The sequence below is a fragment of the Dendrobium catenatum genome, unplaced genomic scaffold, assembly GCF_001605985.2.
Source record: "Dendrobium catenatum unplaced genomic scaffold, ASM160598v2 fragScaff_scaffold_1221, whole genome shotgun sequence".
Taxonomy (NCBI): Eukaryota; Viridiplantae; Streptophyta; class Magnoliopsida; order Asparagales; family Orchidaceae; genus Dendrobium; species Dendrobium catenatum.
Genome location: NW_021319683.1, coordinates 1,433,300 through 1,445,121, shown reverse-complemented (window position 1 = coordinate 1,445,121; position 11,822 = coordinate 1,433,300). Strand labels below are relative to the sequence as shown.

General features: G+C 33.6%; 2 protein-coding genes across 2 annotated transcripts in view; one reads left to right on the top strand and one right to left on the bottom strand.

Annotated features, from left to right (window-relative positions):
* The first annotated feature begins 270 nt into the window (after positions 1-270).
* On the top strand, positions 271-1,216 carry LOC110108451. The gene has a single exon (XM_020839096.2). It carries the CDS (start codon positions 349-351, stop codon positions 991-993), a length of 645 nt encoding a protein of 214 aa, XP_020694755.1. The 5' UTR covers positions 271-348; the 3' UTR covers positions 994-1,216.
* Positions 1,217-10,544: 9,328 nt separating this feature from the next.
* Positions 10,545-11,822, bottom strand: part of LOC110108414 (mitochondrial import inner membrane translocase subunit Tim9) — a 33,174-nt gene continuing 31,896 nt past the window's right edge. Inside the window, exon 2 of the mRNA XM_020839043.2 lies at positions 10,545-10,955. Within this exon, the coding sequence (XP_020694702.1) occupies positions 10,769-10,955 (187 nt within the window). The 3' untranslated portion in view covers positions 10,545-10,768. The remainder of the gene's footprint in view (positions 10,956-11,822) is intronic.

The following is an 11,822-nucleotide window of genomic DNA, read 5'->3' as shown; positions in this document are numbered from 1 at the left end:
ACGAAATAATCCACATAGTAACCACATTCAATTTTTTGAATAACTACAGGAAACGTGTGACAGATATTTTTTGCTTTTTTTAAAGAGGTAGATGCTGGGGGATAAAAGAAAGGATTAAACAATAGATATGAAGCTTAAAACAGTGCAAAATTTTAAAAATAATAATAATTTCAAGTAACAGAATGCAAGCCAAATTTTTTTTTAAAAAAAACCATTATTTATTTATTTTTGGGTACTTCGAAGAAACAATGAACTGGATGGAACTCCCTTTAACGAGATATCACAATACAACTTATTAGATTTTAGTCCCTTAAACATCCCAAAGCAACCCCCAACCACCACTCCACAATGCAGGAGAATGAGAAGAAGAAGAAGAAGCACAAAATCAAACACAAAGACCCAACCAACCCTCACTTCAAACCCACATCAGATGTCAAAGGCATTCGATTCGGCGGCCAATTCGTCGTCAAATCCTTCACAGTCCGTCGCTCATCTCCATTAGAACTCCTTCGTCTCCTCGCCATCTCTCCTTCTCATCAAAGCCACTCTAATGGCCTCCCTTTCCCTTCCACAACCATGTACCTTCCCACCAACTTCACCATTCTAGCTCACCACGCATGGCACACTCTCACTCTCGGCCTTGGCACCAAGAAGTCTAAAGTTGCACTTTTTGTCTTCGAGACAGAGACTATGAAGGCCGCTGTTGATAGAATTTGGCCAGCCATGATTCCTCTTGGAGATGTGAACAAGAAATTGATTCGTGGGCTTAGTGGATGTGAAATGGCGAGGTTTAAGTTCAGGAAAGGTTGCTTGACTTTCTATATTTATGCTGTGAGGAGATTGGGAGCTTCTTCTTTCCCCTCTGCTGATGATTTGAGGAAAGTTTTGGAGTCTGTGGTGGCGCTTAAGGATTTCCTTGATCATACTGCGATGCTGGCTTTGCCGAGCCAGAAAAGCATCACTTTCCAGTCTGATCCTTCCATGGCTAAATGAAGAAGCTTGTGTGTTTATGGTAGTTAGATTTGTTTTTCTCTTCAAAGGTGACTCTTTTCTTTGAGATCTATGGCTGCATTTCAGCAAGTTGAAATTTTTTTATTTGTTTATTTTCCCTTGTAGCATATAACATTCATTCTTTCCACTGTTACACATATTAGTGGCTATCAAGCAATAGCCTGAAAATCAATGTATCTATGTTGTTTCATTTTGCCTTGTAAACTCGTGAAACTGTTGATTTCTTTGATTAGTATTTGAGAGGATCAGTATTTATTTTAGAAAGATTTTGTCTATAAATCCTCCAGCTACTTTTTCGTTGCGTTTTTTCACGTCTACACAATAATGTTTTCACGTCTTCACAATAATGCAGTTCATTAAATTTGGATCTTCTTCTTCGCAGAAAGCAAGTTTATTCAATATTAACACAAGAAAATGCTTTCTTTTTTATATTTTTTAACATTGGAGAATTGTTAAGACATTGTTTAATTGTCTGTTATTAAGCCCTGAAAGTGAAGAGTAGGTGAAGTGTTTGGTTGCCTGTTACAATTGAAAGTGAAAAGTGGGTGAAGGGACACACTTTAGATATTTGGTTATCAGCTGAAACCAAAAGTCACTTCATTTAAGTGTGAGTTTTGCTGAGTTTATACTTCTCTGGTTTTTTTAATCAGAATTCTGTGGCTAGTTTTTCGGCCACAATAGTTATCTTCTATTGAGATTTTTTGTTTATTTTGAAGAAAATTGTGGGAGAAACAGAGAAACTGACCTGTTTTATAATCCGAACAGCTTGCATCTATTTTGTGGCAGATAAAAACTAAACCAAATGAGAGCTAAGTGATGTGTAATATCTTTCCTGTCAGATAACTTCTTCTCTTAGGCCAGTTTGTTTTGACCTGTATTCGGAAGTTAGCCAAGCCAAGCTCAAGTATTTGTCTGTTGAAAGTGGATGAAAATGAGGCTTCGTTTAGGACGGCTTTCTTATTGCTTTCTGAAGCAGCTTGTTAGTACAAATTTTTTTAGTTTAAAAAATTTTTGTATTAAAAAGTTGCTTTTGAAAGCAGTAAGAAAATCATCCCAAACGAAGCATGAATTTCTTCTTTTAAAGCTCTCCTTCTTAAAGTAAAGATTGCTTTTGAAACTTTACTCAAATCAATTAATTGCAAACACTTGCATCTAAACAAATAGAACCAATTTTGATCCAAAGTCATTTCTAGAACTAAGTGCGCTTTCATTTTTTTTCTGGAAGAAATTAAATAGATCCTAAGTAGATGTACTGATAAGTGATTGAATAGGAGGAAAAGGTTGCTTGGATGATGATGTTGATAAAAAGCTAAATTCTCCACTATGAAAAGGATGAGAGAGAATGAATGGAGGGGGCTCAATTTTCCTCCCCCACATCTCCTTCTCCCCCATACAAAAGAGGACACTATGTATCATATTTCTATCTTGTCGCTGTAATCATTCATGGCTGGGCCCAACTTAAATAAAAGAAGGAACAAAATGAAAAGCACAAAAAAGAAGCCTCTTCAGACTCTGCAGTGGCATCATTGCAGCGCCATGTTCATGTGCAGCACAGGCATGATTGTGGTACCTAAAACCCCAATGGATGCAAATTCTATAAAGTTATCAATATAATTATTATGTCGCAGATATAAATTTTCTGCCATTATTCAATCCTAGCCAATCGAAATGAATTGAATGGTTGAGATTTTGGAACTGCACCTTTACAGTGGCCATTATCTATGTGAAATCAGCAAATGTAGATTGGAGGTTCCCACAAGTTCAGTGAACATGATTAACGCACTGCTGAAGATGTTTCCTTAATACTTACTTTGTAATAACACAGAACAAAACGATAATAGGAATTTGAACTAGAGTCTCAGCTTTAAAAGTGCTATAAAAATTAAAAGTCTGCAAACTTTTTAGAAAATTATGGTTAAAATTAAATTTTTAGACCCACCGATGCTTAGCTCGGTTGGTTGGCGAGTCCGGGTGGGTGCCCACCATCTCGGGTTCGATTTCCTCGGGCGGCAGCGCCCCTTCGGGGGATCAGATAAGCGTTGGCCCCAAATAGAATGGTGTGGGTCGCTCGGCTAAGCAGACCGGAGTTTACGGACTACCAAGCGCTCTGACTAAGCTGGAGTGACAGCGGAAGGTTCTTTGTCACCAAAAAAAAAATTCTTAGCTCCGCTTTTGACTTTTTAATCACAATTTGTAGCTATTGTAAGTATGAAGTGTTGATGAATTAATAGCAACAATCATATTTCATCAGAGAAGTGTAACTAATATGATAAGTAATGTGGCTGAATAGAACAATTTTTAAGAAAGTGTGACTAAAAAAAAGATATTCAGGCTTTGTTTGAGATGACTTTTTTATTGCTTTTTTAAGCAATTAAAAAGAAGTCTCACTTCTTAATGATCTTAACGAAGTATAGCTATAGCCTATAGCTCAAAATGTTAATAGTACAAGTAGAAAATGAAAATAAAAGTGAAACCCAGACATGGCCTTTCATATTCTAGAATGGGCTGGTTTAGGTTCCAATTGCTTGTCGCTTATAAGAGTAGAATGGAATGTTGTTAAGCATTCTTCCTTTGGGCAAAGAGGACCGTTACTTTTAAGAGTCACATGTTCCTGCTGAGCTTACTGTTCTTGTTATAATGAATTATACCTAATTTTGTACCCAAAACAACATCATTGCTGCATATGACCCCACTGCTTTCTCATGTAAGTTGTGATCCAATGATACTTCTAACTCTGCTTCCAAACTTTTACAGTATTTCACATCATCATACCATAAAATGGAAAAATGTGGATCAGACTATCCTAAAATAAGTTTTATCTGAAATGTATGATACTTCTTTTTAAAATTCTAAGAGAATTATTTTTTTATGTTAGACAGTATTTTTTATGTTGTAAAAAACAATTGAGTTCCTTTTTTATATCGTAAAAGAATTTGGGATATGTTGCAACCCTCAAAATTTTAAGAAAATTATTTATCTTAAGTTAAATTTGAATTTGAATGTATAGTTTCAATTTTCACTAAAAAAACTTGATTAAGATCATTACATTAAAGAGCATACTTCTTGTTGCATGCTTGAAAATTCATGAGGAAAGAGATTGAAAATTTTGTCTCAACTTGTACAAAGATATCACAGACACGGATACCCCGAATATGAAAATATATGCACAAAGGTTTCTTCTCTCCTTGAGCTAGTGATAAATTGTAATATGCTACAGTGCTACACACTCTTCTTATGAGTGAGTGCAACCTAATTTTAAGTTACAATAATTATTTAACACTAAGGGGCTGTTTGGTAGCAGGATTTATGCCAGATTTGAGGCTAATTTGAGCAAAATCCAGCCAAACGACCTAAAATGCAGAACCAAATCTCACGGAAAATGAAAGCCGCTGTAAACGGAAAATTCCGCATTTTCATTCATGCTAAATCCCGGATTTCTGAAATCCCCTTTTTTGCCATATTTACGAAATCCATTGCCTCGAAAGGAAGAGTCTGCTCGTTAAATCCGCTCTATAGCCAAATAATCACACAAGATTTAATATGATTCATTATGAATGTTACCAAACAGTTTTCAGGATTTACGCCCTTCAAGATTTCCGAAATCCGGATTTAGAGGATTTATGAAATCCAACTTAAATCAAATACTGGGTGCTACCAAACAGACCCTAAGTTTTTCCAAGAACTAACAAAATATCCAAACAAAAAAAAATTAGAAATACAAATAGTACTCTCTTCAAATGTTTTGTTCATTAATGAAAGATTGATGCCTCCACGACATTTTGCTCAAATGATTTCACTTTATAGCTCCTCTTTCTGATTTTAAGTAATTTTACATAAAGACTTGGGAGCTAGGAAATCAAGCATTAGATTGAAGGAAAGAAGGGTGTAGCTAAAGAAATTCTTCTAACATTTTGAAACATAAGGAAATAGGGTATAAATAGCCTCATATAACTTCCTTCAATCCCCAATGGCTATAAGAAGTCCCAAGCTGGTTTGGCTGGTCAAAAGCAAAAAAAAATGACTTGCCTAAAAATCATGAGTATGATCATTGATCATATGTACAATAATTTCATAATTGCTTGAAATTTGTACTTATTGTGTGTATGATTCATCAAATGTATGTATGATTCAAAAGTTATTTTCTAACTAAGAAGGCATCATATGTGCTTTACAATGGCAAATAATGGTTAACAATAAGTAGCTCCCCATTGTTATACCACATTAGACCGTATATGTATGATCACATAATTGCATGTACACTCAAGATCGTATTTGTGCTACTTAAGAGATTTAAAATCTTATGAAATTTATTGGTTATGACCACTTAGTCAAGCTTAATAACATATCCAATGGCTTTAATAGGTTTTAAAAATTTTCCTAAGAACAAACAACTTATAGAGCCTTCGAGAAAAAATATTTTGCAATTATAAGATTATCAAAATAAATGTTACAATGGAAAGTTATAACAACAAAACTCAATAAGAGGGTTTTCACAATACAAGAAAATCAGTTATTAATGGTGGAAATTAATTATTTTCGGGCGGATTTGGAATTTTACGGAAAATTTTCAATCATTAAAACTGTGTGGGAAAAATTTTTTGGTGAAAAAAAAAACTGCTATAATAATTAAAAAAAAAAACATCAGTAGCCACCCACCAGCCCTGCCCAACGTTGACACCTACTAGCCCGCCTGCGGCGTGATGCCTGTGGGATTCAAACCACAACCGGAAAAATTTTCAAGCACTCAACCCTTTTGTTAGAAAGAAAAATGTGTTATATATATAGATTACAAATTCGTCAGAAATCCTCGGGTAATTGATGATTTTCCTGTAGTGTCAATTTATCTCTTAACTCCATCATTCATAACTCCTTAACATTAAATATGCGTTGACTAGACCATTACCTCTAATTCAATCAATTTCACTATCTTGATCCTTTCTTCCTATCAATCCTATAATAACCTACTTTAAAATACTGATTTCTCCAATCATGTATTTATTATCATTACATTAACTAAAGTGTAAAAAGGCAACTTTCCCTTTTTGATTAAAATTCTAACAGTGGCATTATAAAAATAAAATATTTAACTTATACTTCTCCTAAATTATGTAATTAAATATCCTCCTAAATATGCATATGATATAAACATAAAATCAAAATTATATATCTCTCAGCCTTTTGTAAATATAGAAAATAATTACCAAATAATAGAGAAAATAACTATATTATATATGAATTAACCATATAGCCAAATAATTAAATATTAGAATCAAGCATTTCAAATTTTCTTCTTAGTTAACAAAATCTTTCTAATTATATATATATCATTTATTTTCATCACAATAATCTTCAAATAATTTATTCTTAGATTCTCCAATATAATTAATTTGAGAATGAAAAATCAGATATCCTCATTCTCTTTGTGTATATTTTGCAAAAATCTTCTAAAGTAACCAAATATTTAACTTTTATTTGCTAAAAAATTTACTCAAGTATTAGCAAAATCACCACCTTTGTTTATAGTACTACAACCTTTTGAAATATCTCTTGTCATGTGCTACGAGCATCTATTGTATAAATATAACATATCATTACATGTAACGCTATGAAGACAATCCTATAAAATAAAATCATATTGTTTATTTGGAGCCCAAAATATATTTGGATCCACTTTCAATAAAACTATCATGTGATGTAAAGTGTGGCATGTGTATGATTGTTACGTTTAAGTATCCAATTATAAGAAGAATGTGAGTGAAATTGTAATAATCTCATAGAGGAACTTACGCTCTAAGGCTAATAAGAAAAGAAAAGCATCCCCTCAGTGTGACTAATGGATAAGATGTCTAATATGGGACTTATAAGTATATCCTATGGGATTAGCAAGCCCATATATTTCCTCAATATGGTAGAGAAGATACAAAAGATGAAAAAAAAAAAGAAACTTAACATTTGATCGTGAGAGATCAAGAAGCTCGAGTACCTCCTCCATGTGATAGATAAGATATCAAATATAACACTTACAATAATATCACATGTGATAAAAAAAAGTGCAATGATTGGACTTACATCTTAGTTGGTTCATGAATGCCATCTAACCACTTAAGCATATGTACAAAATAGGGCCAGTAGGTGGGAGAGCCAAAAGTGAGATGTTTCTTCCCACAAATAGTGCCAACTATTGATTCCTAGGATATCTTAATTAATAAAATGATTGCTTGACTGACCAAAATTAGAGCAAGATGACCTAGTGTTAAGAAAATCTCATTTGCTTATCATTATAGATGAACTAGTGATTGATATGGGAGCTAAACGTGGGAAGTTACTTCCCATATATAGTGACAATTATTGTGCCATCAAGATTTACGTTTCAACTTTAAAAAGATCTCACGCTTCTATGAATAAAAAAGTTGCAAGCATATTTTTATGTGAAAAACTCAAAGGGTAAAATATCATGAGGCGCTTCCTATTGAAATAGAACTATTTGCTTAAGTTAAAAATTACACAAGCTTGATCTTCCCCTTAAATGCAAAAGGAGAGTATACAATATGAAGAATTTGAATGATTCAAAATTCTCTCCTAAGGTGGTAGTAGTTTTTGTTAAAGGCTATAAACATCAATGAAGGATACAAGGCATTTATCAATGACACTAGTAAAAGGTGATGACTAATGTCAAGATTTAGCTATCAGTGAATGTTTATTGTACATTAAGTTAGAATATATCAATCACAAATATTTGATATTAGCAAAGTGTGATAGTTGGCATCAAGAGAAAGATGTTAATTTATGTGGTTGACTGTGAAGTCTACTAATGTTGGCCTATAGATGCTTAGTGTAATGAAGGGTAATAGCTCGCATTTGGTGGAATCTTGATCACAAAGTTAAGAGACACCATTTAATAGATGAATAATATCATGAGTAAGATATTGTTCGATCATGAAGTCAAGAAGTATCAATCAAGGGGTATCCAATGTTGGTGAAGGGAAACATCTTACATCTGTTGGGACCATGGAGGTAATTTGGTAGCTCTAGAAGTAGTCAAAGGTTCAAAATTTTCTATAACCAAATGCATAGAGGTCAAAGTATGAAAAATTTAAAGAAAACTGGTTTTCATTTATACATTTTGAATAGCGTAATCCAATCTTTATCTATAATCCTCCTAAAATATTCTTCATTTTTATCGATAATGGTTGCATTGGATCATGCCTTCACCTAATTAAAAAAAAATGATCAAATGAATTTGACCTTAGGTTGACCCTATAACCCACTCAAGCCATGGTTAGGTCAAGCCATTCCCTGACATCCAATAGTGCTATGACAACAATGTTATTTTATTAATGAGTAGAAGACACCATCTATAAACACTCAATGTTATAAGTATAAATGAGTTGATAAACTATAAGGTTTAGGGTGCTTTCATATTCATTGCAATAAAAAATATTAACAAATAGCAAATATTTTAGTATGAATTTTTACTTCTCAAAGAAAGCAAGCTAATTCCGTTGATTATTCATGAATCAAATATAAGTGCAAGGCATAATAATTTTGAAGGAGTCAAGATCAAGTTTAGGACTAGTGAAAAATGAGGATAAAACTCTATAATTTTAAAGGAAAAAAATTTTACTTCATCAGATTAGGCCAAAGTTATGAATAACTTATGATTTTATATCATGTGGAGGCCTTAATGGCTACGAGAAGTTTTCACAGCCAAATTTTTCTTGACAAACTGTACTCAAATTAAAATAACCCTAGGTCTTAAAATAAATTTATTTAAAAAAATCTTAAAGTTCTGAACTATACGTTGTGGTATTGTGCTTTCAAGCACAATGGTGCAAAGGGGAGCAACACTAGGGTGCTGGAATTCAACGTGGCGGCCCTGAACTCCATGTTCTACAATAACTCTGGATTGAGCATATAGCACTCCGGCTTTGGGTCCAGAGCATTGCGACGCTGGGCACTGAATTGTGTTTTTTTAATATAAATTTTCTCCACTCGGCTATTTCCTCCCCTCGTTTGGCTTGCCGGAGAGAGAGAGAGAGAGAGAAGATAAGGGATTTTGGGATTTTTTTTGTCCGTCACTCTAGTTTCGAAAATTAATCTGATCATTTTGGGTGACTTCTATCCTAACTCTATTTTTAAAGATTTTTATTTATGACAAGACCCTCCTAATACTATCACTAATCATCCAAGAGTCCACAATTGGGCAGCTCAAGGCAAGTTCAGCTAGATTTGAATTGGGTTGCATATCATTTAACCAAAATCAAGCCCTATCCAGCCCACCAGATCGGTTGAAAATCTCAGCCCAATGCCCTGTTTGAATCAGGTCAAGCAGGGCTAGCTAAGTCATTTTAGCATATTCAAAACCTATCAATTAGCATATTTATTTTCATTTTTCAATATTTTTTTCATCAAACAAATATATATATAAACTTAATCTATTTTATCCAGAAAGGTACTCTACAGTGCTAAAAAAAGGGTAAATTTTCAAAATAATCCTCCAACTTATCATATATGATCTTTTTAATCATAAAATGTTACTTTAATTTAGTCTCTTGAATGTACAAAATTAATATAAAATGATCTATTTTGAACTAAATTAAGATCAACTTTATACTACAATTACACAATTATCCGGACACAATGGCAAAAAAGGATTTATGTACCCGACTCCATATAGTGGGACAAAGGCTTGATGTTATTGTAATTACACAATTATAATATAAGAGATTATTTTTGATCAATTTTATATAATGGATAAATTATATTAGGTCAATATAATACTCTGTGATTAAATTAACATTACATGAATAATCTGTGAGTTATTTTAAAGTTTTTTCGCTAAAAAAACAGCACAATAAATTTTTAGATAATTAGATAAATGATTTATGACATTCACATTTATGAGTTTAACAAGAAAATATCTTTCTTTCAATGAATTAATCTAACACCGAAGTGTTATGCTGTCAGTGATTAAACGGGTAGTTTGGTCTGACTTAGACTTCGTTTGGGACGGCTTTCTTCCTGCTTCTTAAAGCAGGAAGACAGCTGTCCCAAACGAAGTCTTAGGCAGCAGACAACAGGACTTTTCAAGTTGATAAAATATCAATTTGGAGATTTTGATCAAGTTGATCATCATTGGATAAATTATGACGTGCAGAAAACAGACACAGAAAACCATCCGAATTATCTATATGAACAACAAAAGTATAATTTATCATACTTTTACTATTCACAGAAATAAAAACGAATAATTCTCTCTATCCGATCTTCGCACGTAATAATCTCTCGTGACATTGAGAATACAACAATCCTTGAAGAAATTTTCATAAATTCTTCATAGAAAATGAAGTTCACAAAAGTGTTTTTATCCAAAATCACTGTTATAAAAGCTATTAACCACTTGTTATAAATTTCTTTAGGGAACCTATCAACGGAAACATTCAAGCCAATGCTCGTAAAATTTTCAATTTTGCTAAGCTTGTATTGATCCCACAAAGCATCAATAACTTAGATTCAAATTCAACTAAACAAGATGGAAAAGAGTGAACGAAATCATTCAGAAATTTCTTTGAGATATTCAAAGACAAAATTTCAATAACTATGACATTCATCCATAAAAAAATATAATTCCTTTCTTCTAAACCAAAGAAGAAGCCCTCATAATAACACAAAGTTGCTACAAATGAACCATTAATGTGTCCAAGCAGAATAGATTCAGCAAAAATAACAGACCCAATCATTCAAGATGCAATTATATTTAATCTTGTGTTGCAGCTCCCTGATTGAGTTCAGCAAATCTCATTCCAACCCTCATGGAATGCTTCAAAAATTTCTCAGCGCATCGGCGAACACAAGTTTCTTCTTGCTTGTCGAGAGTTTTGCGACGAAAACTGTCCACACAGTCATTAAAACATCTCTCCACAAGTGAATTGTACATTCTCAAGCTGCAAGGAAAACACAGGAAAGAAGTAGAATGAATATCTTAATCATGTGGCGGAGCCATAAATTTTATTCAGTGGAAGCCTAAATTGAAATAGTTATGTTTGCAATCTCATTTGGAAGGTTAGAGAATATAAAAAAAGTTCCGTTTGCCGTCTCATTACTGGAGCCAAGAGGAGCTGTAAGATGAAATTTAAAAAGGAAAATAACATAATCCTTAGAGCTTAGCAGACAAACATTTGTCACGGACAGTCTTTGTTTGTGGGCGAGAGAGGAGCGAAAGGGAAAACAAAGCCGAGCTCGAGGTTGTGACTTGTGAGTTGCAAGAGAGGAGTAAAGGGGAAAAATGAATCATTGATGCTTTTCATGTGTCCAGAAAAAAATGTTGGTGACTTATGTGGATTAATAAATAACTTTAAAATGAAGAATTACAAAAATTAGAGCAGGTTTTCTCGAGACAGCGCCCTAGCTATTTTCCTACAGTTGAAGCATTGCGTGCGTACTCCCTCTATGTCAAGTTGTTCTTGAGATTTTGCCGAAGGGCAAATGTGTTCACTAGTAAAGCACAGATCTGTCCGAGATCCTGCTTGAAAGCTTGCAGAAAAAAATGAAGGGGAAGAGCAGGTTGCGCTGATCCATGTAGATCTGGATCTTAAATCCATGATCCCTGTTGATCTCGACCCACTCACAGTCGTGAAAGCACCATCAAAGCTTCCACACCCAGAGGAACTTTCTCCATAGATTGAATTGTACATTGCAGCCACGTTCTTCTCCATATTGTTTCATAGTAATCTCTCACATTCCTCATGGTTTTTCAATACAGCTTCGTCTCTTTGCATTAATCTTATAGGGGGGCTCTTCATGCATGTGAT